The following is a 26,999-nucleotide window of genomic DNA, read 5'->3' as shown; positions in this document are numbered from 1 at the left end:
ATGGTGTCGCAGCCATCTCAGGAAATGGATGAGGGGCTGTCGTACGGTCTTCAATTGGCTGTTGAGACCATTAAATTGACCCGATAGGATGAAAATACAAGAATGACGATCAATCACAGAGGAGGGCTGAGAGTTAGACCAGGACACGGAGATGGACTCCGCCAAACTAGTCGTAACAGCCTTTTGGGTGGAAGCACCACGATACAACCCACATTTATGCAGAACATCATGGTTTCCCGAATCATTCCAACAGGAGCTAAAGTTTGGCCTCACGTGCGGACCTGAGCAGACACGGTGCCCCGTCGAAGATCGTTTCTCATGGACGGCAAGGGCCAAGTAGACCAGTCGCAAAAGAGTGATGTATACATATTCGATCAGCACTCGAAATGTGCTTCGGGATCTCGACATTACTTTTTTTTTTTTTTTCAATATCTTTTCTTTTTCTCGGGGACCCGGTTGGGCTTCTCTGCTCTCATCGGGCCCGCTGCCCTTTTTCCACGTCGCTTCTAGCGGGAGTTGACGAAACTGGTAGGCCGTTACTACTTAGGAGGAGTATTATTGTACGACGATGAGCTGCGGGGATCTTGCGAAGATTTCGGTGACAGTTCGAAGACGCCGGACGGTGACCTCAGTGTCTCGACGCCCTAGTTGATCCGGATTTCAGGGGCGATTAATTTACCAAGAGTCAGGTCCTAGCGGGGAAACAGCATCACTTTTCCTCAAGCTATGCAATAACGAGTAGGAGATCATCACCGTGATGGGGCCGCGAGGAGAAAGCTCGTTTCGATGGAATCCAGGGAAGTCCCGTCATCCTGGAGCTCTGCTACCAGTGGTCAAGTTGTGGTATGATGTTCTGGTGGGTTCTCGAACAGCGAACACCGCCCGGAACCTCTCAAGCTCCCAAGCTTCCAAACGTGCCTGTGTCGGCAATTTAGGGTATAACGAGAAGCGGTAAGTAACCAGGCTGTGGGTGCAGTGAATGATAGCCACCATCGCTTGTTGATAGAGCTCCAGGTGCTGGGCCTTTTAGGCGTGCGTCCACAATGGGTGCTCCCTGGTAACAAACCGCCGACCTGCTCAGTGACGTGCATGACAATTTGTCCATCCATAACTGCATGGGGCTTAGCATCGAATCCTTGGTGATTCCGGCCTCCACTAAATTTGACCATGACCATGGTGACGGCGCTTCTTAGGTGCTTCGGGTCGCTCATGATATTTCCCCAGCCCCATTCCCTTACTAGTTACCCCTTAGTTCACGCACTAGCTTGGTCTTAAAAGAATTTCGTCTTTGCGACCAATTGGGCTGCGGCCTTGGACGTACCACTCGATGAGGGACCCGAAGCATGTCATAATAATAAATTATAATATGCTGATGCGAAAGGTCGAAACTCTCGAAACAAACAAGTCACTTGCGTCACGTCCCCCGAAGGCATACACATTTCCTGCCCAATTGAGGTTTGATATCCCGTCTCCCGCTGTCATGACTTTGCTTTGGCTTGGGGAAGCACAGCCTGCGCCCTCTGTATTCTTTCCCTTCGGGGCGAGGCACATAATCAGCCATGGGAATGGCACAAAGTACGTGTTTGAGCCTGCTTGGCTGCCAGATCACCAGCCCCAGAACTCGCGCCGTTGAAGGACTGACGAGCAGCTCCTAGTAAGCACCGTGTACAACACGTGTATCTTCAGTACGGTATTGTACGCAATGGTATGTAATGATTTTTTGTTTTTTGTTTTTATTTTTCGTTCCCTTTTCCCTATTTTCTTGACCTTTTTTTCCTTTTCTCTTATTCTATATTTGATTTAATCAATTAATTTCCTGGTGGAAACCCTCACTGGGCTGCTGAGACCATGTCTGCTCTACTGATGGTTCACGACGGCCAATACTTCATCTTTCACACCGCTGGATCTGATCCTCAACAGCTGGAGCTTCCTGCAAACTTCCCTAACGGCTCGCGATCATCACTACTGACTTGGCCTGTCTGTTCGCCTGGTGATGCCGTAGTTTGCATTAGACTTGCTTCATAAACCCATATCCTCCCCGTCCTCCTGTTCTCTTCCCTATTTGGCCCGTATACCCTCTACTCCTCCTCTGTATATCTCTCTTTTCCAACCGGCCCTCTTTATTTCATATAATTCTGTTATATTACAATCTGGTGCCCGTATCCTTCAGTTCCTAATAAACTTTGCTTGTCGTATAGTATCTACGCCTTGTGGTCACTGCCCTGTCCTGCCCTGTGCTCTCTTGCCCTTGCTACCCAACACCACACCAAGGGGAAATCCGGGGAAAGCGAATTTCTCGCATAAATCATCGCCTGCTTTCCTGTTCTCCCTTTTTTTTTTTTTTTTTTTACTTCTCACATTCCGTCCTTTTCCTTCACCGTGGCTACCAGCGTGTTGACTGCTCCCCAATACTCCCACTCGCACTCCCACCCGGTGCACTCACGCCAATATCATTCGCTGTCTGACTATCACCTTGCCCGTTCCGCCACCGGCTCCCTCTCTCGCCCTCCCCTTCACGAGTCCTCTTCGGCTCTTCCGGAGCGAGAGGGGGTTCCGTCATGTCCCGGGCGTTCTCTGCAGCATTCCACTGAAAGCAACGCGGAGGAGCATATGTCGAATATCCCGCCAGTTTCAGGTCCTTCGCCAACCGATGCACGCTTGCGTGGCAACCCCGGTTCGCTCGAACGAAAGAGACGCCATGTAGACGAAGATATCCTCTCTTCTGCTACGGAACGTCGTGAATTCGCGCGCTCTCGGCCTCTTTCCTGGCACCCTTCTACCCCAGTGGAACCACCGCTGGGCTCTTCACAGCATCGCTCTATTGGCGTCAACTCGATCTTGAATCATCCAGCAACGGAAGGGCCAGGAGGCCGGACAGCATCAGTAGACGGTGGCCGCGAGGGCCTTGAGGAGCAGATGCATTCAGACTCAACACCGTCTCATTCTCGCTTTTCTTCTTCGTCATCGGCGGTGCATCTCCCTTCCCCTTCTATGCACACCGCAAAACCTGCAGTTTTGTCACCACCTGGTGTGAGAAACCACCAGGGCATGGCTCCCATTTCACCCTCTGCACGGATCGTGGGCGCAACTGGATACTTCACCCCAAAGACTGGTGGTCCGGGACACTCCCCGCTAGCCCAACAGCTACCTGGTCTACAGTCGGTAGCACCGGGATCGCCTTTACCAGTCGAAACCTCCTCTGGACATCCTCCGCCCGGATCGGGTCTTTATCACCACCACCAGAGCTCTGCGCCCTCGACATCAGCATTTGCAACCCACCGAGGGAGCATGAGCCACACCCCGACCCCTAGCTCCAAGGAGAGCAGCCCTACAACGCCCGTATCCATGTTTAACCAGTTGGGCCGCTCATCACCAGCCCTTTCTGCTGCGCCACCCCCCCAGTCTGCCCCAACGTACATGACCTCTGCCCCATACGCGACAGCCGACCCTGTTTCTCGGCAACCGGCCTCCCTCACTGGGCAGAGTCGCTCCGGTGGGACGGAAACACCTGGCGTGGGAGGGGCCCAGAATCAATCGAGCACCCTTCGTCCAGGTATGATACCTTGCTTCGTCGACATGAAATCGGGCTCTTCAAGCCAAGCAGAGAAGCGGAAGGCGAACAGCGATGCGTCCAGGAGATTTCGTAACAGAAAACGGAACGAGATGCAGATGGAGCAGAAGATCACTTCACAGCAGGATGAGATCCGGAAGCAGGCGGAAACCATCCAGAAACAGGTCGAGGAGCTTCAAGTTTTGATGGAGCAGCGGGAATTCTATCGCTCTGAGAGGGACTACTTCCGCGAACAAGCCTCTCACTTTGTCCAGATCCCTGCCCGATCGGCATCCCCTCAGCTCCTACGACCCAAGGCTGAAGCCCCCGGGCCGGAGAGGGAGGCTCAAGCTTGGACTGGATCAGATGGCCCGCTGAAGGTTGAAGAAGCAACACCAGATCTGTCCTCTCACCAACGCGCGGCGGGGCCTATCGGGCCCGCTCCAAGTGTTACCCCCCTTCCCGGTACAATGCCTGGGGGACGCTGGTCTGCTCCGTCGCCGCACTCGTCCGCACAGACAGCGGACGAGCGACAAGCAAGGCCGATGCCTCCGATACCGGGCGCGTGGAATCGCACTGCGTAGAGGCAGAAGCTGCAAATATGAAACAGCTACTATAACGATCACAACAACTTGGCTTGAGCTGCGTCAGGAACCTAGCTCCACCGATAACGGAGCCAAGCGTGTTTAGAGTTGGACAACGCCTCCACTCCTTGTTACTTACTACAATCTACACACCCTTTGTACTGACATGGTCTGGAACTCATTGGAAAAGTACTTGATATTTTGTTTCTCCGCAGCGAGAATCCATACTGCATCGAAGGATTATAGGACATTTTTGCATGGGTATATTTGGACTTTGTCATTGCTTGGTGGATTATCTCGTCTTTTTTTTGTGTGCATGATCTGGTTTATTACGTCTGCACATATTCCTCATACGTTTTATATTATTACCTTGATACGTTATTATAAGATTCTGCTTATCTTTATCTGCTGGATACAATGGGGCGTGGAGCACTGCGTTGATCGGCCTTGCGTGAGGGGGGCAACTGTTTCATCGTTATCGGTGCTAGGTAGTTGGTGTTTGGGATATGATTTATTTTCCTACTGGCTTTTATTATTCACTTGCTTTTGGTACTTTGAGACTGATACCATCGTACATTACTGCTTTTTGAAAAGCATGGCATTGCTGATATTATTGATGTTAACTCGGCCGTGCGATTTGTGGACTTCCATAGACTGTATAGTACAATTGATCTTGCCGCCGTTGCATTTGGCATCTGGAAGATGGAAGACCACCAGCTAATTAATTATAAATGACGCAGAGAGCTAGCAAGTACTAGCATATGGGGCGTCAGGTACCTCTACCAAGGGGAGACCTTGCCTGAGGCCAACCATCGGAGCGGCCTCCCCACGTGCCGTCCGCCAGCCTATCAGTCTGTCATTTCTGGCCCTTGCCTCCACACTCTTGCATAGAACCTTGTGGACAGCAGCCCGTCCTCGTCCACGTCCGCTCCTCGTTAACGTGGGATGGCCTCCTCTTCAACTCTCTGGCCGCCCACCGAACCAGGCACCAGGAACCCATGATCCACTCTATGCCGGTCGTTGCGACGTAAGCCGAAGATGAAGGGGCTACCAGTATTTAAGCACCACCACCCCGTTCGGCGGTCCGGGTTGAGGAGTAGGCTCACATTCGCTTTGGTCATGACTTTCGCTGCGATATCGCTTTCGGTTTTTTATTTGCTGTCGAGGTAGGTTGATCGTACATGCCGCAGAATTATTACATACCTCCGAGTCCCATTAATGGCTGGATTAATGCTTACTCGCCAATGCCAGCGTTTCTGCTCAAACCCCATCCCAGAACCAGTCATGCAATTCCATTGACCACGGGTACCAATGCTTCCCGCAGGTCTCGCATCTCTGGGGCCAGTACTCGCCGTATTTTTCGTTGGATCGGGAGTCTGCTACTTCTCAAGATGTTCCTGATGACTGTGAGATCACGTTTGCCCAGGTGCTCTCGCGCCATGGGGCTCGGTATCCGAGTGCAAAGAAGTCTAAAGCCTATGGCGAACTTGTTGAGGCCATTCAGAACAACGCCACTTCATTTACTGGAAAGTACTCGTTTCTGAATGATTACAAATATACGCTGGGGGCGGACGACTTGACTGCCTTTGGTGAGGATCAAATGGTTGATTCGGGTATAAAGTTCTATCATCGGTATAAATCGCTGGCGAAGAAGGTTACTCCTTTCGTCCGTGCATCGGGATCCGATCGTGTCATCGCCTCTGCGGAGAAGTTCGTTGACGGGTTTTGGAATGCCCAAGTCAATGACCATGAGTCGAGGCGCGAACCCCCCAAAGTCAATGTGGTTATCCCAGAGGGCGACGGGTTCAATAACACACTGGACCATAGCATTTGCAGCGCCTTTGAGAACGATAAGTTGGCTGATGAGATCGAAGCCAACTTTGCGGCAATTTTCACGCCGCCAATTCGCAAGCGCATAGAGAGTGACATTCCTGGCGTTGAACTCTCCGGCGACGATGTTGTCTATCTCATGGACATGTGCTCATTCGATACCGTGGCCCGGACACCGAACGGAAGCGAACTGTCCCCATTCTGTGCCCTTTTCACTGAAAAAGAATGGATCCAATACGACTACCTGCAATCTTTGTCAAAGTATTACGGCTATGCAGCTGGAAGTCCCCTCGGTCCTGCCCAGGGAATTGGATTTACGAACGAGCTGATTGCCCGACTTACCCAGTCCCCTGTTAGGGACCACACGACCACCAACCGAACTCTAGATTCAAACCCAGAGACATTCCCGCTCGACACCAAGATGTACGCTGACTTCTCGCACGACAATAACATGATATCTATTTTCTTTGCGATGGGTCTGTACAATGGCACTGACCCTCTGTCTCAAGCCTCGGTGGAGACGGTCGAGGAAATGGACGGCTACGCAGCGTCATGGGCTGTTCCGTTTGGCGCCAGGGCGTATTTCGAGACGATGCAGTGCAAGAAGGAAAGAGAGCCACTTGTTCGGGTATTGGTGAATGATCGCGTAGTCCCACTGCATGGCTGTGCAGTTGATAAACTTGGACGCTGCGGTTTGAATGACTGGATCCAGGGCTTGAGTTTTGCAAGGGCAGGCGGGAATTGGAAGAGTTGTTTCACTTCTTAGACAACATTTTCACCTTTAGAGCTGTGTCATGAGCTATTATAGAAGAGAAAGAAAGCTGTTTAGTGTGATTAGTACTGGGTTGTTTATTTCATTGTTGTTAGAAGATGTGTTTGTTTTACTGATATTAGCTCAATCACTTCCTCTCCATTGCCGCTTTACACCGAAAACTTGCGCATTCATCTTCACAGTGAATCCACCTGCCTAGCAACGTGATATTGTGTTGTGTTCGTAAAATGTTTTCTTTAACAATTCCTTTCTTTCCTGTTGACTTTTTATCTCCCCTTCTCTTCAACCTTGTTCATCATTCCACGCCAATTTCCAACCACGAAGATGGATCCAAACCTAGGTCAGGGATACCCTTCACCCTCTCCATCTCCATCGTCGTCGTCCTCCTCCTCCTCTGCCTCATCCTCAGAGACGAGCACTCCGATACCTGCTCAGCAGCAGCCGCAGCAGCAGCCGCAGCTACCCAGCCAAGGCCCCCCCCGCAAGCCATGTCTAATCCTCATATGTCTAACCGACATAAATGCCTTTAGCGCACGCTACCTCTCCATCCTGACAAAGATGCAACGCGATGCACACCTCATCTTCGCCCGTTCGCTCTCCGATCTCCAGCGTATCCTCGCAAGGGAAGTCATCGCCACTTCAATTGCAGGATTCATCGTCACAGACGCCAGAGTCATGGGAATCGACATAGAAATTGACCCTGACACCGACGCAAACAGCGGAGAGGCCAGCGGTGATGCCGAGATGGCGGGAATATCCAAGGTGCTCGGTGGGATTGTGAACGGGACTTACTTTTATTCCAATGCACATGCATTGGGCTATCTGTCTTCAAACGGAGCTGTGTCTAACAGAGGGTTGATACCAGGGTTTGGAGGGCCCAGGCGTACCAACCCCCCCAGCCCCCGTGAATGGACGGTCGTTTTTGCATTTGACTTCCCGTCCCAAGCCGCGCGGTATCCATTGCGCTTCGGAAGGTACATGGCGGAGACATTCGGCGTCGGATGGAGAATGTGCGGTGCCACGAAGGGCAAGTGTGCATTGGAGATAAGCGAACGGGGTCTCAGGAAGATGGGGGAAAGAGTGTATCGGGGGAACAAGTATCGACTCCGCGCTGTGTTCTTGGGATCTGTTGATGAGCGAGACAAAGTTCTTGTTGTTGCGAAGGGTGCGAGTGTCGGTAATGGTGGACTAGGGAGCCAGGGACAGCCTGAGGTGTATCGTGTGGATGAGGATCAGAGTGGGAATGAAAATGGAGAAAAAGGTGTGCGTGATATGCGCGCAGCAGCAGCAGCAGCAGGAGATACAGATAGTACGGCCGGTGAAGACGGAGAGTTTGATATTGAGCAGGTAGAGGTCGGAGACGAAGGTGTCGGATGGACGCTTGCAGCGGATAGCAATGGCCCGACTGGTCCTTTAGGTGGAGAAGGCGAGGAGTTGGATATGGACATGGAGATGATTAATGCCGAATATCGCCGCGAACAAAATGACTGGGCCGACGATGAGCTTACTGGCACTGAAGGGTCCGAGAGTCCGCACGAGGACGAGAACGAAGGCGTGAGCACCACTAGCAGCAGCAGCAGCAACGCAGACGAAACCCTCAGCAAACGGGTTATATATGTGAATATCCCTGACCAGCGTGGAAGCCAGAACGTCGATTCCGATGACGCATCTGCAGCCCAATCGCCAAACAGAAAGAAGAAGAAAGAAACCCCGAAGCACGTCGCGAACTGCCCTGTCGCCATCCATGAAGTCAAACAATTGACAGGGAACTGGGCTCAGAATGGTCAACTACCTCGCATGCGTGGGTATGTCGGCTTCGCTGGACACGTCGAGGATAACAGGTCTATGGCAAGCTTGATCTTGGGGATGTGTGCGGTGCGAAACACCAGACCTCTGCCGGAATCCATGCGGACTTTTTTGCGCGATCATAATCTTGGATAGATTGCATCGTCTTTTGTCCTGTCGAATACAGGATGTTTCCCGGGGTGTTATCTTTGATTTGGGTGCAGTATCTACCTCGTACATGAATCTGGACTGGAGATCGAACTGATATCAATGTACCACATGATGCATAATGTACAATAACTAAGTAGTAGCTGCAAGCAACGCCATGCTCAATGAATACATACAAAAAAAAGAAACAATGCCAATGACAAAAACACGGTTAAATGGCGTAGAGAATAATGTTTGAATCCTCGGAGCTCACTTGGTCTCCTCGCTATTGGGTGGAGGCAAATCACTCAGGCGCTTCGGCTGCTGGTTTCCATACGCTGATATCAAATATCATCAGTACCGACTGACCTACCATTTCAAGGAGAACATAAATCCAAAAGAAAGAGAAGAGAAGTACTCACTCCGCTCATACAAAACCCACGACGTATACATCAATATCGGCAGCGCCACAATCGTGGAGATCCACCTGTCAAACCACCTTATTAGAACGAACAAATTCCCACGGCACTACCTCGGAGAGCTCAATAATGGGGAGCAAAAGATGATTCCTACCGTCTCGAAGCAGCTTTATACTCCTTCGTCTGCCGGATATCTTGAACCGGGAGTGGTCGTCTCGGCCCCGGTCCAGTCTGAAGATGGGGATCCATGACAACGCGAGGCTTTAGGTTCGGATTTGTATTTCTTGGTGGTTGTTGAGACGACATTTTCCCTCTTTCCTTGTTTTTAAAAAAAGCCTTCTTAGATGGAATCCAGTTATTCAATTGCCACGAGCTCGCTCTTTTGTTGAGTCGGCGCGTCTGTTCAAAATGGAAAATCGCGGATGGGAACAAAATCGGACCACGTGATCCACTGGGGAATCGAGGGCTGGGCTGGACTGTCCACGGTATAGAGTCTGCGTGGTCTCGAGATGGGAAATGTCCACCGCCTCCATTTACCCAACCGCCCACATTCTCCAGGGAATTGCCGTTCGCACCTTCCTTGGATCAATGCAGCTGCGTAGTTATTTCCCAAAGCAGGTGCGACGACCGACAGGGGGAAGGGGCATCCGGGCCGGCGAATGGTTGCACCTTCCTCTTTCAGCGGTTGTGCCATTCCCTGTTGTGCCACAATAAGCTGCAATTTACCAGACGGAAAGTCCACTGAGCCTGATGTGGCCGGTCGCTCCTTCCTTCTATGATTACCTATTTCAGGTCCCTAATCGTGTTTTGCCTGAGCTGTGATCTTACCCTACTTGCATAGGTCTAGATAATATATACTACGGGTAACTTAAGTGGAAGGTCAGGATTTTGAAATACTCGGCAGTAGATTATGTAGAGTACAGTACAGCCTCAGGCCTAACCTGTGCTTTTGTATGGTATTTCGTCAATTGAACGAGACAGATGCAAGCAACGAAAAATGGAACGATATAAAAGGTATGGTGCAAATCGAAGAAACTGCTTGTCTCTGCCAACCATGAGATAAAAGATAAACACATGGCGCTGTTCTGCTGGCAGGTATTCCAAGTTGTACCTTGGTACAATAAGTCATGATCGTACCCGAAGACTGGGTCCATCGATCCCAGAAACGAGTTGGATAGAACAAAGTCACGGAACAGAATAGGATGACAGAAAATAGAGGAAGTTCATGGACCTGATTAACGTAAATCCACCAGATTAACATGCGAGTAAAAGAAATCATAATCAAAGCCGAAATTAAAAAAGGCGTTCAATAAAAGATGAACTATGTTGGTCTTGCCCAAAGACTGCAGACATCGCTATGCTTGATTCAATAGCCGCCCATGACTCCGAAAGAGGAACTGAAAGAGACGATTTCGGAAAGATGAAAAGAAATTCCTGCGTGAATAGAGGCATCTTTGTGGATTGGTGATTGCACCTCTAATCAAGATTCATGGGATCGACGGCAGGAGGGCGAATTGGAGATTCAACCGTGTCCCCGTGGATTCCGGTAACTGTTTTCAGGGGGGTTCCTTTCCTGCGTGCATGACCAAGGCGGGCCCTTTCCGCTCGCTTAGCCCGATCTTCTGCGTGCTTCTGGAAGTTGGCCATCAGGGCATCGGCCGCACGGCGACGGGGCCGGCCTCCAGGTGTCGTTTCGGTAGAGGGGTGCTCGGCTGAGCCAGGAGTAACCTCAGTATTAGGCTTCTCGGCCTGGTCGGTTGCTTTTGCGGGAGTTGAAGGCACTCGAGTTGATTCTACAACGTCTTCAGTAGTAGGAGCCTCAATTTTCGACAACTGCATGTCATGACTACGAGCGTTCTCTGGGCCATTGTCTTCGACATCAGACTGGCCGGTATCAGTGCCATCAGTGTCACTCGAAGCCTGCTCCAGGAGAAATCGCCTGTTTTCAAACGTCAGGGTAATCTTGAATGATTTCTTCTCATCTGGTGGACTGTCTTTGTCTTTGTCTTTGTCCTTTTCTTTTTCCTTTTCCTTATCTTCTTCAATAGGCTGGGTGGGAGTCGTTGCGGGGGGAGTTTCGGTGTTATTGGCTCCTTGTCGCAGTCTCTTCGGTTTGGGGGTATCAACGGGCTCGGTCGTTTTATTGGCGGACGCAGTGTCGGCGCGGCGGCGCTTGCGAGAAGTTCCCTTCGTTTTCGTCGGGATGGTTTCAGGAGTAGGAGGCAGGACCGGTTCGGGTGGTGGAGGTAGCACGGGAGGTTGACCACTGTCGTAGAGCTTGATCAACTTGTCCACTTCTTCAAAGGACATGAAGCTGGAGACATAAATTCCCCTTGCGCGCGCGGCTTCCCTAATCTCAAGCATACGGCGCTCTTCGGGGACGTTTTCAAACAAGAAGCATCCTTGATTATCAACTGGTGTATTGCGGTCTCCGATACGTGGAGGATAGCCAAGGGCGCGGTCCTTTTCAGCCTGAACCAACGACCTCACGCGGACAGGGGGAAGAGGAAGCTCATCATCTCCGTAGGTGTTGTTGGGACGGTACCACTCATAATCCTCTGGAACAATAACATACTCTTCTTCATGCTTGTTTACTTGGCCTGTGTATTCCCAACCTTCCTCATCGGTCCATGGTGTTGAAGCTTGTACGTTGTCCGCGAATGGCTTACTGGAGGGTGGCGTGTTTTCCCTCTCAGCTTGCGGTTTTTTTGCAGGTTCAGGCGAATTTACTGCCTCTTTTTCCTTTGCTTTTTTGTCAACTTTTTGTTGCAGCTCCTTAATCCATATATCAACCTTTGATTCAGGGACAAATCCTGGTGCGACGGCAGCAGCAGCTAGCTCATAAATTTGCCTAGCGATGACCATAACGTCAGGTTTCCTTGCAGGTTTTGTCGCGGACGCTGGTGAACGCCGTGCTGGCTTCTGTTTAGAACGTGTGGTGGTGCCAGGGGTTGCGTCAGAGTTTGGCTTGTTAGATGCTGCCCGTGTACGGCGGCTTCGATTCTCCGATTCGAGCGATTCCATCGCTCGCATAGTTGGCTTACGTGTGCGTCCGGAGGTGCGTGCGGCTGCGGAGGTCGTTGTTGAAAGACTATTTGGAGAAGTAGGGCCATCCATGTTACCGTCAAGGCCGTAGTTGTTCTTGTACATTTCCGAATCGTAATCGAAATGGTAATCCCCATTTTCAATATGGCGGGGGGTGTTGATGTGGTTGGCGACCTCATCATCATGGGTTTTCTGCTGGGCCAGGAAAGACTCCAACGATTTACGGCCCACGTTGAGTGTTACCATGTTGCTTCGTTTGCTGGGCGATTGTGACTGGATGTGTTCATGGCTTTTGTTTTGAGCCACTGAGGGCGCTGAATTCGCAGTCTCTTGATTTGAGCTGTTGGGTGTTTGCTCAGTCACGGTTCTGGTAGACCTGCGGTCGCCGCGGCGTGGTCTGGTGGATGGAGCAATAGGAGTTGTGGTCTGTGGCTGCTTCGCAGGTGTAGTGGAGTTCACAGATCCATTCTCCTGCGCTTTCGCCTTAGCAGTTGGCGTCGCTTGGGCCTTCGAAGCTGGCGGTGCCTTGGTAATCTTTGCACCAGTATTGGCACCGAGCCTTGACTTCCGGTCTCGACGAGAAGACTGAGGGGTGGAAGCGCGCGAAGAAGCCTTGGATGGGGTCGCTCTATCTTCCTGGCTCGCACTTCGAGCTGGATTGGACTTTCTAGCCTTGCGGTGATGAGACGACACTGCGGCACCCATGGCGGAAGGTGAATCTGTGGAGTTCTCTTTGTCTGGTTCAGCTTTGATGGTAATAGGTTTGTCCCTGGTCGGAAGGTTCTTCGGAGTTATTGTCTGTAGATCGGCTGGTGGATCGATCTGAGACTGCTCAGTTGAAAGCCCTTCAGCAGGAGGCGGGTTAGATTTGGAGCTCGTCGGAGTTCCTAGCTCAGGTTCCGTGAGAGATGCGTCCTGCACCTGAGAGGTCTGAGTATTGGACCGCGCAAGGTTACTAGGACGAGGTGGCTTCGCGGAAGAGCTGTACGGCTTGGGGTTTTGAAATGGTTCAGAGAAGGCTCTGTGGACTGGAGTCTCTGCAGCACCTGGAGGTGGAGTTCGGTCCGCAGAGTTAACCCCACGCTGGGTTCTACGTCTCTTTGCAGAAGGCAGAAACTCTTCGAAAGATGAAGTGAGAGGAGTTGGGGGAAGAGAGTATGATGATTGTGTTAGATTTGACGCGTTGAGGTCGGGAGCTGGGGCTGTTCTTTGAGAAGCCCTAGAAGAGCTTCGACGCGAGTGTGTCTGGGGAAGTCAGAAAGCGAGAAAGCGAGAAAGTGAATGAAGCGAATAGGTGGAAAGCGGATGAAGGGTAGAGGATGGAAGAGAGAGAAGAGGAAAGGAAGAGGAAGAGAGTGAAGACATACCGAGTTCAAGTCCGCCAGCGCGGCGGGGGAACCGGGCTCACGAGTAACAGAAGCCCTACCAACCACTGGCCTTGTGTTAGCGGACAATAAACTGGGCTATGAATGGCAGCATTCCTACTTTTGGCGCTTATTCCTTGCGCAATACGCTTCTCCTTTTGAGCAGATATCTCCTCGTATCTCGAACGATGGCCCCTCCTTTCTAACTTCTGAAGATCATTGGCGTTTTGGCGACTGGTATTTGGTGCTCAAGGCAACGTATTCGCCGCAGCTCGGCTGTGGCCTTGTCTCGTCAACGGATGAGGGGTTTATTTGCTCGATTTCAGAATCTACCGGGGCAGCCATGCAGGTCAGTAAGTGAGCAGAATAAGGGCAAACGGAGTGTTCCGGATCTAGGGAACCACGACTCCTGACCAGCACAACTTCTCGAGCAAGCCACAACCCGACTTACCAACGATTCAAAGTACCCCTAATAGCTTTAATATAGTGTCTCGAGCAGGTTGAGGACTACAAAGGTGGCTTTGCGGAGCGTAAGCGGGCACGGTACAGGGTACTGTCGGTGAGGCGAGGGCGAAGGAGGCGCAACGTCAGACAAATTTCGCGGGCGCAAAAGTCCTCCTCGGGCTAGGAGAAATTGGGGGCGGGCATTATGGAACGGTAGAGAAATGTCTTCCGGCACGATCGCGGGCGCAGAGGTCGCAGCACTCGGAGCGTAGAGGCAGCGCAGTCGTCGAAAAACGAGAGCTTGACAATTGCTGGGTGGCAGCCCGAAGGAGAACCAGCAGGGAATTAGGGCTTGAAGTCACTGGACCCAAAAGCCCCAAACGCCGCCCGGCGCTTATCTTAGCGCTGCTGCTTGACCTTCCGTTGCCTTGTCCCCATCAAAGCTGCCCTCCTCTCCGTCTTCCTCTTCGCTCAATCAGCTTATCCTGCCGGAACAATGCATTGGTGGCAGACTGTTTTCCAGCTCTCCTTGCTGGCCTCGACCGCGCTCCCGGCCGCCGCTGCGAACTGGGGGTTTGCTGATGCCACCGTGTCAGTTCAGACCAAGGGCGCCGGAGTCGGCGCCGGATTGAAGGAAGAGTACGCTCGATCCTATTGCTTTATCTTGTTTTAAAGACACTTAATAAGTTAAATGCTAATACATGTTGCGTCCGAACCAGAATCCCTCAGAACGGCGCTCTCTCCAAACCCGTCCCTCTCGGTAATGCGGATACCCTCAAGGTCGCCCTGACAGCGCAGGAAGGAAAGTCGGCAAAAAACGCGCACCAAGTCTTTCTCCTCCTCGAAGACCCGAATTCGGGATTAGATATCTCCTACCCGTTTTCCGTCAAGGGCAATGGCAAGTCTCGGGTTGAATTGGTATGGAGCCTGCAGCTCTTGTCGGGATAACTAGCTGACGTGGCCTAGACATGGAAGGATATCCCTACCCAATTCCTTTCTACATCCGAGCCTCTTGATGCGAAGATCCTGATCGGATCGTTCGGAAGTTCGCCAGCGTACAACAAGCCCGCGTTCCAACTGTCTCTAGCCCGCAGCCCCGATGAGCCCGTCCCGACATATGAAGTCTCGCGATACGGAAAACTCCCTGAGATCCATCACATCTTCAAGAGTGACCCTCAGAGCCCACCCGTTGTCATCACACTTGCTTTCATTGCGACAGTGCTGGCCGCTTTGCCTCTCCTAGCTGCCCTGGTAAGCAAGTCTTTTCGCCGACCGTGGAAACCGGATCTAACGTGTTTCGCAGTGGCTATTCCTCGGTGCTAACATTAACCACCTCCCTACGGCGATTAAGTCGGCGCCAATTCCCCATGCCGCCTTCTTGGGCTCGCTGGTCGCTCTTGAAGGTATTTTCTTCCTTTACTATACCTCCTGGACCCTGTTCCAGATCCTCCCGGCTGTTGCTGCCGTCGGAACTGTCGCGTTCATTAGCGGCAGCCGTGCGCTCGGAGAAGTCCAGGGCAGGCGCCTGGCAGGTCTCCGGTGAGTACTTGCGACATTGCTAAACGCATGCCTTTGTTCGGAAGACCCGGGTTGGGGGAATACTTTGATACCTCGGCGCAACATTCAAATATGCTAGAATCAACACTGTAAAGCTAACATGAATAAAACATGATACTCAAGGAGTATTTCACTTTCCATGCTTGTAAACAATGTAAACATAATATATACCCACATGAGTTGTCCTGCCCTATCGTACTTGACGTCACCCAACAACCGTCCAATTCGGGCTAGCTCCGATAGATAATCCGCTATCTCTAAAATTCATCCCAAAGTCCGCCATCCATTCGACAACTTGTTCCTCAAGCTAGATAAAACACCTAATCCTAACAAACCAAATGGGTTCATCTGCTTCCAAACCAGCGCGCTCGGCTGCCCAGGCCGCCTCCCGCCGCCAATACCCTAAACAACCATCCACCCCTTCACCCGCAACAGCATCGCAAAGCCCAGCAGCAACAGCACCCCGACGACCACCTCCGCCTCGCCCCTCACCAGCATCTCGAGAACAAAATATCCCACCGCAGACTCCCGCGCAAGGTCCAACATATCACTCCAAGGAAAAGGCTTCGACTGAGAAATCATCTGGTGCGTGCTCGCTCTACCCACCTACCTACCTACTTATCTCCCGCAAACTCAAACAAACAAACTTCCCTGCCACCTATCCAAACCCTTTCGTCACCCGATGCCAGCATATATATACATCTTAGATACTAACATGACTCAATAACAGCAATCGATCTCGACGGCCGCGACCCGCACTTCGCCGCCTCCCTCCGCTCCATCGGCGCCGTCAAGCCCTCCCCCACATTCTCGAACTCAAGCACATTCAACCAAGCACAACAAGGCCAGGGCCAAGATCATCACCCAGTACAACAGCATTCGCCGACCGTATTCCCCACCGCGTCGAATCCGGCGCTTCTTGTTGTCACGGCACGGCAACGGGCTACGAGAGAAGCCGAGTCTGAAGCTGAGGAGATGGGGAGAGGCGGGTTTTCGGGACGGAGATATCTGGACGCGTTGACCATTAGGCAGGCTCTGGCTATGCGAGATAGGCAGGGAGTTCCGGAGGGGGAGATCGAGAGGACATTGAGACTTAGGCAGGGGGTTGTGGGGAGGATTGGAGGCAGGAATGGGGTTTTTGGGGTTCCGTGAGTAGGTAGGCCGTTGGGTTTGTATTATATATATTATGATGGGTTTGATTGTATTGGTATGGGATGAATGGAGTACTTTTGAATTTGGGGCTTATGAGCGCTCCTCTCTCCGTGTATCATAGTTAGGGTATCTATTTGCACGTATTAACCGCAGTTTTGAACATCAAAACCGCTTTAATTCCTTATTTCAACCCGCCCCTTCATCTATCATAAATCTATAATAACACGCCCCTTGCAACTGCTTCCACTTCTTCTAACACCGATTCCTTCTCGCCGGCCGCATCAACAACCACCACATCCCTTTCGTCGACCTCTGGGCTCTCCAATGCCTCTAGCTGCGAATCAACCATATTTGATTCCATGTAGTGCCCCTCCTTTTTCGATCTCAAGACCAACCGCTCCTTAAGCTCCGCTTTACGTTCCTCCCCAACAGATAAATGGATGAATGTCACGTTCACAGGATTCTCGAGTAGATATGCTAGCTTTCGTAGCTCATCACGGTAAGCCCTCTTCAGCGCGGAGCACGTAACTACCACTCCTGCTAGCCCACACGGCTGGAATAGACGGTCCATAACAGCTCCACGGATGTGAGATAACCATTCCCATCTATCCAGATCTGATAGGGGGTTTCCCGCTGCCATCTTCGCTCGGGAGACGCGGGAGTGCAGGTCATCCCCTTCTATTGTGGTTGCGTTAAACTTTGTCGCGAGAGAAAGAGCAGCGGTGGATTTGCCGGAGCCACAGGGGCCCGTTAGGAATATTACATTGTTAGATGAAGATCGGTTCAAACAAGGAGTGAAAGACCAAGCTTGTCGGCGGAAATACTGTATAAACCGAGTTACAAAGTCCTGAGTCATGCCTGCCGCATTGCGGAGGGATGGGGCAGCAGACTGGCATTTTTTCGTGTCGTATAGAAGAACGCGTGCTGGTAAATCGTTGTCGTATTTATTTGCGAAGAAGCTGAGGAGCTTAACAGGTGGGTTGATTGTTGGGTCAGGGTTTGAGGCACGGAGACGGGCAAGCCATTCGCGTTTAGGGAGAGCCTCGAAGGTTAGACCGGCTTGTTCTAGAAGCGGTAGAAGGTCTTGAGTCCAGTGGTTGAGGGTTGGATTTGTGACATTCATGACCTCTGCCGCTTTTGAGGAGAGTGTTGCCTCGATAATGCTGGATGCGACGGTGTCGACTGGTGTCCATGAAAGGACATCGTCCAGGAGAGGAAGCGCGTTGATAGTTTCGGCCGTTTGAAAAATCATAGGAATAGCCTCAGAGGCGTTCCAGATGCCATGATTGGTGTCAGCTATAATTTGACCAACACGTAACACTCGCGATGAAAGTGTAGTTTTGCGGCATGCTTGATTCACTATGTGCTCAGTCACCAGCTTTGATTGAGCATACCCCATAGACTGGGCATAGGTAAGGGACTCTGGAAGAGCTTCCGGAATCCAGTTTCCAGGTGTGCGAGCAACCGTGCTGACAGATGAACAGAACGAGAACTTCGCTGGCTGGGGGCGTCGTGTTTCCAAGCAAAGGTCCAACAAGTTGCGAGTTGCTGCGATACAGCTCTGCTCAAAGCTCTCTAGAGCCCAGTTGAAGTTGACAGACCAAGCACAATGTATCACTGCTGTGACCGAGCTAATAATATCCTGGTATACTGCCTCGTGTAGCCCTAAACGGACCTTGTTCGAAAGGTCTGCGGGCAATGCAACAATTTTGCGTTCTGCATCAGGGCTGAGATCGGATAGTACAAACCGGGCATGTAGGCTTTGTCGCACCCGATGGAATGCTGATAAGGGCGAGTGGGCGCGAACGAGACAGTATACCTTGCGGACGCTTTCCGATTGAACTAACTGGGCAACAATATGTGCGCCCAGGGAGCCTGTAGCGCCAGTCACAACGACATATTCGCCGTCGTCATTTCTCGGAACTGGAACATGTTTTTTGAAATCACGACCGTACATTTCGATAAGATCGGTCATTCGCTCCTCGATCGGTGTTTGCAGCTGAGGACCGCTGCCCAGTCTTAACCGAGTAAGTTCGCGGGCCATCGCCTCAATCGATGGGTTCTCGAAGACGAAGTTCTGGGAAAGTTTCTGGCCACCAAGGCTCAGAGTCTTCAAGATAATACTTCGCAGACGGAGAGACTGTAGGCTGTCAACGCCTAGGCTAAACACATCCGTTGAATCCTGTAATGCAGAAGGCTCAACTGAGGCAACGTCAAGAAGACTGTTGCGGAGAAAAATCGTTAACTCATCACCTTCCAGTACTTGGTTTCCGCTCGCATCCTCTTGGTCATAAACCTGGTTAATCTGCTCCGCGAAATCACGGTAGAAAGCAGAGCGAATGACAGTGCCTTTATCCGTCTTCCGGTAGACTGCATCTGCAGGCAAAATGCGGATCATATCTCGGGAGATGTATGCGTAGGCAGGGCTCTCTGCGTTGCATTTTTCAATTGCCGGGAGTACGGAGTCAATTATTTGATCATCCGTTTCACCAGCATGCCCTTCGGCGCGAATCAAAAACAGCCCAAGCCTGGACCTGTTTGAACCAAAGGCAACAGCTTCTCCCACATTTGAATGATTGCGGGCAACCCCCTCAATAACCAATGGGTTTGCTTTCTCACCGTTCTCAAGTACAAGCGTATCATCGAGACGAGCATAATATCGCCACGCGTTCTCCTTTGTTGGGTGTTTTTCGAATAAATCCTTAGTGGCATATGCCCCGTCTGGCCGGTTACTCGCCACCTTTGATGGCCAACCTTCAAGAACGCAGAGTTCATAGATTCCAGGCATCTGCTCCTCCCATCGAATATAGGGCAGCAATGTCGGCCCTGGCCGAACATAATCCCAGTCAATATCCGAGCGCTCGCGAAACGAAGTCATGAGCTGTCCTGTTTCTGTAGTTCCGTAGTGAGAAACAAGTCGGACTCCGTTCTGAGCAAGTTTATCACCAATTGGCTTTGGGCAGGATGAGCCACCGAACATCACCAGCTCCAACCGTGCAAGTATCTTCATACTTTCTTCAGACTCGGAAAGCAGTTTCAGCCCATAAGGAACAGCATAGAGAACTTCGATCTCCGGATGTTCCTGGAGTGTCGTAAGCAAATACGGACCAGTCAACGGAAGGTCCGCATTATACATGTATATCAGTTTCTGGGAGTGCATGGCTCGGAAGAGGCAACTAATCCCATGTGCATGGTAAAGAGGAAGCGTGATGAACCCTCTAAGACCAAAATTATTGGCATAATTTTTCAAGGCCCCTGAATGGGTTTGGAAAATAGGTTTTGGATGGCCAGTCGATCCGCTGGAATGAATAATCCATGTTATATGTTTATTCTCAACTGGGCCATCCAGTTGAGCATCCAGGAGTTCCGCCATCGAGTCAGAATAGTCACCAGGCACAAGTACCGGCTGCAGGACAATCCCTGTTCGCTGGGATACATTTTTTGCGACGGCTTGAAATCCAGGGTACGCGATGAGGAATGAAGCCTTGGTGCTTTCAACCAAACTGACATATGCGTCCTCGGCAATTCGCGTCGATAGTAGAAGAACCGTATGTCCCAGTCGGGAGACGGCAAGTAATGCGATCAGGTACTCAAAATCCGAAGGGCCGAGTAAGCCAACAACTTGCACAGGATCATCAGATGTCCGTCGTTGAGGAATCACACGTGCGTATTGGACCGATGCAGCCTCGACTAGATGGTGCAGCTACACCATGTGTCCGATTAGTATATTTAACAACAGTGCTTCTCTTTAAGAGATAGCTAACTCACCTCGCGCGGTGTATAGTATGTATATTCCGTGGCCTTTGACGGATATGCCACAATAGGCTCATCAGCCTTATCACCCTCCGCGCGAGCCCGCAAAAGATCATCGATTGTGTATATCGCGCGTTCTTCAACTTCCGTCGCTGAAGTCGCGGGCGACGAATTGCTACCCGACGTCAAGACATCGCTTGAGGGTGCTGAAGACGGAGTCACCGGTCGTGGTGCGGCTAGTGACGCCATGGTGGTGATAGTTATTCGAATGGATGGTTGACAGAAGAATTGGATCAAGATAGGCAGTAACTTATAACATCAGCGACGGGGAAGCCGTGCTCGGATACGCAATGTCCAAGACGGATCGGGTTGACGTCCATATTTGCAGATATGCCGACTCTGGAGTAAAATCCGGAAAATCGATTCCATTGCGGGTGAGTTGGAGTGGAAGTTGGGGTTGTGGAGGCCGTTTGTCTCTCTTTTCCGCCAGGAACCCCACACGCTGGCGGATTTCCCCATTGTAAGGAGCGGATATCCGCCGAAATCCGCATTGACATTCTTGATCACGTATACTTGCGTTACTCATCTAATTGATCGTAGTTATCCGATAGCACAGACAAATGTTCAAGGTAGATCTGGTCACTAGTCGAGAGGCAGGTCAAGAAGGGAAGGGGCGACTAGCTGAGGTCGTCGGTCTCTCCTTCCTTTCACCACGAGGTCTATTTACATGTCCGAAAAGGAAAGTGCGACCATAGATCGTCATTTCCTAAAAGCTTCATATAAAATGCTACATGTAATGGAGCAATTACGGCTGTGAACTGGGACAGGGAAGGCACTAGTAGGCTGGATAGGCTATCCTACATGATTTATGACGGGCTCTGTACAAAAATGCAGTTCGGTAAACCTCAAATGTGTGTTACATTTGCCAAGCTATTGAAGTATTCAAACAGTAAACTTTGTTTTATTCACAGCAGCAGCATCCAACGCAGCCTTCCGCACTGTTTCTTCGCCAACCTCCTCGAAAATGTCATACCCCCAGAAGGCCGGGAAGTTAAACCGCTTATGACGCTCGAGGGCCGAGAGAGTCGCGAAGGCGTCGTCGGGAAGATGCTTAACTTGTAGGTTGGCTGAAATCCGGGATGGCGTGACACTCTTGGACAAGACGACGGTTCCACGCTGCACGCCCCAGCTCGCTAGGAGCGGTCCGGGGTCCATGTTGAGCTGTCCCGCAACGGTGTGGACCATTGGGTCATCGACTGTACGCGGCTCGCCGGTCTGGTTGTTTCCTAGTGGCGAGTAGGCTTCAATGATGATCCCTTTGCTTTGGCAGAAGCGAAGAAGATCTGGTTGTTGAAGGTACGGATGCGCTTCAATTTGGTTGGCAGCGGGGACGACGGTGACTTGACTTAAAAGCTCTTCGAGTCGATGAACATTGAAGTTTGAGACACCTATAGCGCGGACCTTTCCGGAGGCAATAAGTTTCTCCATTGCCTTGTATGTGGTGATATAGTCAACATCGGCTAGTTGAAAGACGCCGTTGTTGTCCAAGGGAAACCACTTGTCACCGGATTTGAAGGCACTGAGTTTGCAGTTAGAACAGTGTGCGTATACTTAATAAAGAGTATATATTACCAAGGCCAGTGCATAAGGTAAAGGTCAAGATATTCCACGCCCAAATCTTTCAATGTCTTATCTAGTGCAGACTCGACATCTTCTGGTGCATGTTTCGTATTCCACAGCTTGCCTGTTATGAAGATTTCCTCGCGATTCACTCCGGACTTGCGAATACCGTTACCAACCTCTGTCTCATTACGGTAAATAGCAGCGCAATCGATATGACGGTAACCTTGCTTCAACGCAACTTCGACTGCATGTTCCACCTCTAACGGCTTGGCTTGCCATGTTCCGAATCCCACAGCTGGGATCTTGGCACCAGTGTTGAGGGTGAAATGAGACGGAAGAGACATTTCGAAATAACAAACTTAACAAGAAATTAAGAATTGAAGAAATATGGGACTGGCGGGGGTATCTTCTTAAATCCTGTGTCCGGGAGGCGTCGGAAAAGCATGTCGGAAAAGCGGGCTCCTGTGTGACCCAGGACCGAGTCAGAATCGGTGGATACTCATAGGTGCATCTTCAGCAAATTGCTAGTATAGATATAGCTGATAGATAAATGTAACCGTTCTATTCTGAGCCCTCAAGAATTATAAGTCTGGCTGGCTGGCACAGGAGGGGGTTATCATCCCATATAGGCTGCTAAACCGGGTCAGCGATACCACACATATTTGTTCATACATTAAAGAAAAAGAACTTACTAATTGGCAAACTATCAAGCTGCGGCCAAAAATCAAGCATCAGATCTTTATCCGCCGCAAAACTATCAAACAAGCCCTCTGTCCGCGGATCCGCAAAGTAGGCATCACCTCGAGTCATGCCTGAGAATGGGACGAAACTCTCTTCCGGATCGACAAGAGGATAATCAGTTGTCATCCTCTCCGCATGTTGTAAGTGGCGACGACCTGGAGTGGCAGGCACTGGTCTGGTGTCGCTCGCGGGGCCGAGAGCTGAAGGGAGGTTCCTGGAATGACTCGGCCCAGGATGTGTGCTTGTACCTTCCGCAAAGGGAGATCTTAAACCTAAGCGCTCCAGCTCTCGTCTGAGGCCTTGCAGGATAGCGCTGTACTTCCAAGATGGCGAGTTCCGCACCGTGGCATCGGCAAGATGGTATTGGGCCGTCTCGGATAGGTTATATAAAGTTTGCTCATCAAGAGAAGGCAAATTCATATCGCCCGAGGTGTGACCAAAACTGCTACCAATTGGAGTAATTCTTCCACGTCGTACCTGGATAAGGTATATATAAATAATAGAAAGGGCATTGAACGCGATATACTGGGAATACCAAAACGCATGGAATAACTGGTTTTCACAGACGAAGGTGAGAACCATCTCAATTGCGTCTCGGGCTGCGGTCAAGCAAATTCCAAGATACTGCGCATAGCCAGCCGCACAGTCAGGCCAGATCTGTCCGTAGTTACGAAGAAGCAATGGCCGGGTGATAAACATGAGTAGGTGATAGCGTGCCAGTTGCAGGACTGTTAGCTGACGCTGAAATACCGGAACTAGGCTGCTGGGGTGAATATCCCCGGACAAGATGGGTGGTAATCCAACATGCCACTCATCGACATTCGCGCACAAGGCCCTGATTGTATTGAGCTGGTCTCTGTTAGAGATGCCCGCCACTATGTAGGGCTCCTTTGCGGCCTGGGAGAGCGTTCTAGCCAGCAGTGCGTGAAGCACTGGAGCATCCATTACGCAATCTCGTTGTGGGCTTTGGATTCTCGTGGGCAAGAGGTCAATATCATTCACTCGAGCTGGAAGCTCCTCGTCCATGTCCCCATCGTGCCACAAGCGCGGCCTCCCTAGAATGACACTGATGTATTTGTCAAGAGTGTATGAGCTCCATATAATTCGTCGGCGACATTCTCGTTGTATGAGATTTTCGTCGTCGTTATCCTTTCTGGCGCGTCTGCTATGGAACCCTAGAGCCATCATAAGTTGGATTGCTGTACCGAGGGTGAACCAAGCCTTGTTTGCGCGTGAGGTGCTCAACAAGTAGAGTACCATGAGAAATCGTGCCTGGACTGATTCAAGTCTAGGTGCACCTATCTCCTGGGAAAGGAGTTGCTCCGCTTTAACGAAGTAGAGTTCACTGGTTTTCCAGCCAGCATCATCCGCGTCTGTCATGCGACCATTTGTATCCGGGCGATACATGGTCGCCGTGCTGAAAACCATCAGTAGTGTGGCGTAGTAGGCGGATGATTCCCCGATCAACGAATTGCGGTCAACGTGTTGTGTCTCTTCTCCATATAACTCATTCATCGCTCCCTCGATTGTTGGCTGGTGTAATGTCCGGTAGGTCGGGCAGGCGAACTCGAAATATCGACGGACCAGACCTTCTGCCTCTGCTCGGTCCGGCCATGAAAAATTCGCAAATTGGACATCTGGAGCCATGCGGTCACCAAAGTGGAATATAGAGGCCTCCGAGGCACGGTCCGAGCCTCGCGAACCCGATACCACATTCGACTGGGTCGCCGGGAGGTCGCGCACTGCCTGGTCCAAGAACGAGTGAGCTGAAGTCGGCCCCCAATACTGGTCGATAACGTCTGTTGAGAGTCTTCGGTCCGGAGGGGCATACGGCGTTGTCGATTCACTTTCAGCATCCTGTGTGGTTTTTCGCAGGACTGGGGAATCGTGTCTCGGGCGCGAGTTGGATGGCGGAGGAGTAACCGCGATGCCGCGATGATAGCTCGTGTCGTACGTACAGTCCACCTTGCGGCGAATGCATGGAACACAAGGGATGTTCCCAGTGCACGCTTTCTTTTTGGACTTGCAAGCATCGCAGGCTCGTGTCACCTTTCGCGATTTCCGCTGCCGGGTGTCTGGAGTGGAGCGTGAAGCTACCGAAGAGGGTGTCCCTCCAGAGACCAGAATCGCGTCGGGACGTTGAGAAGTTCTTTCATCAGTGTCCATTTTGCATGACCCTGTCGATTTCCGCCTTTTCCAAAATGTGTCCCCATCGGTTGGTATCTGTACTCTATCGGTTTGGTGTACCTTGTGCGGGGAAAAGAATCCGCCGTTGGCTTTTCCGACACCAGATGGCGGATTTCCACCCTAGGGCCTCGGCTCTTTCTAACAATAACCAACCGGTTTTGTTCAAAGCCTCTACTGGGCACGTGGTATTAGACATAGTTGAAAAATATGCTCGGAACTTGAAGGTCCTTCCCTACCCTTGCCCCCTCGATTGCTCTAGTTTGATGCCGCGTCGGAAGTTGTAGTGATGTAGTCAAATAAACATTGTTTTAGCGTATGGCTAGAAATAGGACCAGTGTCACCAAATTAAAGCAAAGTAAAGTATAGGAGTTGTCTGAAGAATGTTTTTTCAATGGCAATATGACTGGCATGGCGGGTGCCTAAGGAGCCTTAGCATTCTGCTTCATCATAACGGATGACGACGCTCTAACAAGCAATCGCCCGGCGAGGGTCGAGTAGGATAATCGGACGATGCTCTGTTGAGCGCCCGTCAGGCTACGGTGAAGGTGAAGAAACTGACAATGACCTGTTTGTACGCTCGTCCAGGTCGAGAAGAGGACGATGCTCTTTTGAGCGCTCGTCGGGTAAAGGTGAAGGAGGAAGAAACAGACGATGTTCTGTTGAACGCTCGTCGGGCGAGAGGGAAAGTGAGGAACTGACGAGGCTCTGTTGAGCGCTCGTCCGGGTCGAGGAGCTGACAACGCTCGAAATGACCAGTTGTCCAGGAAGATGAGGAGGAGGACAGGAAGAGCTGACATCGTGGACTCTAAACGAGTAATCGTCCAGGGCCAGAAGACAGTAAGGCACTGAAGGAGAGGAGGGACACCCCAAAGGCGGCCCCAGGAAAGAGCAAGGTGAGGAAGGAAAACAAGATGAGGATTTCTGAAGATAAAAGTCTTTTTGAAAATGGGTTTAGTTGTGGGCTCCCGTCGCTAACACTGCCGGGATTCCTCTACTGCGCTCATTAGGGAACAGGGCTATATAGAGTCATATGTTTTTTACCACCCTTGAATGCAGAGGCACCATATATACCTGTTCAACATATACGATGAGTATTTCCTTCCAGGCTCGCATACTTCGGTTGGGTAGATACTGGTAGGACTGGGGAAGTCAACACGGGACTGAGCTAAGTACATGGACGCGGTGGACAAGTATATACTGCTGTATCCAACTACAAAACAGCCGCGCTACTCTTAAATGTCTACACAGGTGATCTGTTCCATCAAAAGCCTACGAGGTGGCAGTTCCGTACAACATTTTTGGAGCTTTAAGTTGAGTAGACTGGTTTACCCCGATGACATGCGCATACATGTCTCGCCTCTGTTACTTCCAGGCTTTTATCCCCAAATATCAGGAAGAGACTGCCTGCATACGTGGAAATATCACTCGTTAACTTGCGGAAAACATCCACGAAGACTGCGAAAGGCAGAGCATCTCGTAGCGTTGGTTTAGACAAGAGCACTGACCTGGTTATGTGCGCGTACATTCGGGCTGTGTCACCAGATATATGCGTTGTCAACGACAACCATAATGGTCAGTTCTAAGTTCAGATTCGACGGCCAATTTCAAGGCTCTCTTACAAACTGATCCAGTGCATCAGCTGGAACTTGGGCTAGCAGCTGACAGCATTGGATTCAGTGACCATTTTCGTGAATTGTGAGATACCGGACGCGCAATCAAGGCATACAGTGAAGTCTTCCGTGGGTGTGAATAAGTAATATCCCACACCTTATTGATTATCGCAAGCCACTCAGAAGTTTTATCCTGAAATTTCAGGTAGCGCAGACGGCGATGCGCATGTCAATGTTTGCCGAGTGAGTGGTGGACCGCAGCCTGTGTTTGCGAGTAGTTGGAATTAGGAACGCACTCTGCCCTATCGATCGACGTTTGACCAGCCAATAGTGACTTTATCATCTTCGTCGCATGGTCAGGCGTTCCTTCACCCCTCGCCCCGTACCCAGAAGTAGACCGAGGGAAACCGAGATCAGGTCACTGGTCCAGCGGCAA

General features: G+C 51.0%; 12 protein-coding genes across 12 annotated transcripts; 6 read left to right on the top strand and 6 right to left on the bottom strand.

Moving 5' to 3' along the window:
- The first annotated feature begins 1,179 nt into the window (after window positions 1-1,179).
- Window positions 1,180-2,504, top strand: ASPVEDRAFT_445964 (uncharacterized protein). Its single transcript, XM_040813088.1, has 3 exons — window positions 1,180-1,575; window positions 1,656-1,705; window positions 2,199-2,504. Exons 1-3 carry the CDS (start codon window positions 1,328-1,330, stop codon window positions 2,396-2,398), a joined length of 498 nt encoding a protein of 165 aa, XP_040663892.1. The 5' UTR covers window positions 1,180-1,327; the 3' UTR covers window positions 2,399-2,504.
- On the top strand, window positions 2,392-4,134 carry ASPVEDRAFT_124141 (uncharacterized protein; the record flags this gene model as incomplete). The annotated part of the gene is made up of 1 exon (XM_040806153.1): window positions 2,392-4,134. A coding segment is annotated over one exon (1,743 nt), but the record flags the coding sequence as incomplete, so codon positions are not given.
- A 998-nt stretch (window positions 4,135-5,132) lies between these two features.
- Window positions 5,133-6,730, top strand: ASPVEDRAFT_25031 (histidine phosphatase family protein; the record flags this gene model as incomplete). The annotated part of the gene is made up of 2 exons (XM_040809730.1): window positions 5,133-5,161; window positions 5,386-6,730. 2 exons carry the CDS (start codon window positions 5,133-5,135, stop codon window positions 6,728-6,730), a joined length of 1,374 nt encoding a protein of 457 aa, XP_040663890.1.
- Window positions 6,731-6,833: 103 nt separating this feature from the next.
- ASPVEDRAFT_445704 (uncharacterized protein) lies at window positions 6,834-9,084 on the top strand. The gene has a single exon (XM_040813080.1). It carries the CDS (start codon window positions 7,061-7,063, stop codon window positions 8,675-8,677), a length of 1,617 nt encoding a protein of 538 aa, XP_040663889.1. The 5' UTR covers window positions 6,834-7,060; the 3' UTR covers window positions 8,678-9,084.
- Window positions 9,085-9,916: 832 nt separating this feature from the next.
- On the bottom strand, window positions 9,917-10,464 carry ASPVEDRAFT_445672 (uncharacterized protein). Its single transcript, XM_040813079.1, has one exon. The coding sequence runs from the start codon at window positions 10,364-10,366 to the stop codon at window positions 10,052-10,054; it is 315 nt and encodes a 104-aa protein (XP_040663888.1). The 5' UTR covers window positions 10,367-10,464; the 3' UTR covers window positions 9,917-10,051.
- ASPVEDRAFT_445671 (putative GPI-anchored cell surface glycoprotein) lies at window positions 10,465-13,819 on the bottom strand. Its single transcript, XM_040813078.1, has 3 exons — window positions 13,618-13,819; window positions 13,500-13,564; window positions 10,465-13,377 (listed from the first exon to the last, which is right to left on the bottom strand). Coding segments are annotated over exons 1-3 (2,880 nt in total). The 5' UTR covers window positions 13,619-13,819; the 3' UTR covers window positions 10,465-10,563.
- Window positions 13,820-14,357: 538 nt separating this feature from the next.
- On the top strand, window positions 14,358-15,623 carry ASPVEDRAFT_37554 (putative oligosaccharyltransferase subunit ribophorin II). Its single transcript, XM_040811510.1, has 4 exons — window positions 14,358-14,579; window positions 14,660-14,858; window positions 14,907-15,191; window positions 15,244-15,623. Exons 1-4 carry the CDS (start codon window positions 14,437-14,439, stop codon window positions 15,481-15,483), a joined length of 867 nt encoding a protein of 288 aa, XP_040663886.1. The 5' UTR covers window positions 14,358-14,436; the 3' UTR covers window positions 15,484-15,623.
- A 212-nt stretch (window positions 15,624-15,835) lies between these two features.
- ASPVEDRAFT_25027 (uncharacterized protein) lies at window positions 15,836-16,649 on the top strand (the record flags this gene model as incomplete). Its single annotated transcript, XM_040809729.1, has 2 exons — window positions 15,836-16,082; window positions 16,228-16,649. 2 exons carry the CDS (start codon window positions 15,836-15,838, stop codon window positions 16,647-16,649), a joined length of 669 nt encoding a protein of 222 aa, XP_040663885.1.
- A 107-nt stretch (window positions 16,650-16,756) lies between these two features.
- On the bottom strand, window positions 16,757-20,894 carry ASPVEDRAFT_445646 (uncharacterized protein). Its single transcript, XM_040813077.1, has 2 exons — window positions 20,418-20,894; window positions 16,757-20,352 (listed from the first exon to the last, which is right to left on the bottom strand). Exons 1-2 carry the CDS (start codon window positions 20,649-20,651, stop codon window positions 16,864-16,866), a joined length of 3,723 nt encoding a protein of 1,240 aa, XP_040663884.1. The 5' UTR covers window positions 20,652-20,894; the 3' UTR covers window positions 16,757-16,863.
- A 450-nt stretch (window positions 20,895-21,344) lies between these two features.
- On the bottom strand, window positions 21,345-22,369 carry ASPVEDRAFT_125268 (uncharacterized protein; the record flags this gene model as incomplete). Its single annotated transcript, XM_040806257.1, has 2 exons — window positions 21,345-21,981; window positions 22,035-22,369. The coding sequence occupies 2 exons, from the start codon at window positions 22,367-22,369 to the stop codon at window positions 21,345-21,347; spliced, it is 972 nt and encodes a 323-aa protein (XP_040663883.1).
- A 95-nt stretch (window positions 22,370-22,464) lies between these two features.
- On the bottom strand, window positions 22,465-25,152 carry ASPVEDRAFT_445641 (uncharacterized protein). The gene is made up of 2 exons (XM_040813076.1): window positions 22,718-25,152; window positions 22,465-22,655 (listed from the first exon to the last, which is right to left on the bottom strand). Exons 1-2 carry the CDS (start codon window positions 24,930-24,932, stop codon window positions 22,642-22,644), a joined length of 2,229 nt encoding a protein of 742 aa, XP_040663882.1. The 5' UTR covers window positions 24,933-25,152; the 3' UTR covers window positions 22,465-22,641.
- On the bottom strand, window positions 25,153-25,830 carry ASPVEDRAFT_445627 (uncharacterized protein). Its single transcript, XM_040813075.1, has one exon. The coding sequence runs from the start codon at window positions 25,748-25,750 to the stop codon at window positions 25,373-25,375; it is 378 nt and encodes a 125-aa protein (XP_040663881.1). The 5' UTR covers window positions 25,751-25,830; the 3' UTR covers window positions 25,153-25,372.
- Between the last annotated feature and the right edge of the window lie 1,169 nt (window positions 25,831-26,999).

Source organism: Aspergillus versicolor (assembly GCF_001890125.1).
Source record: "Aspergillus versicolor CBS 583.65 unplaced genomic scaffold ASPVEscaffold_2, whole genome shotgun sequence".
In the NCBI taxonomy this organism is placed as follows: Eukaryota; Fungi; Ascomycota; class Eurotiomycetes; order Eurotiales; family Aspergillaceae; genus Aspergillus; species Aspergillus versicolor.
Note: the sequence above shows the minus strand (reverse complement) of the source record. Positions and strands in the feature narration are given on the sequence as shown.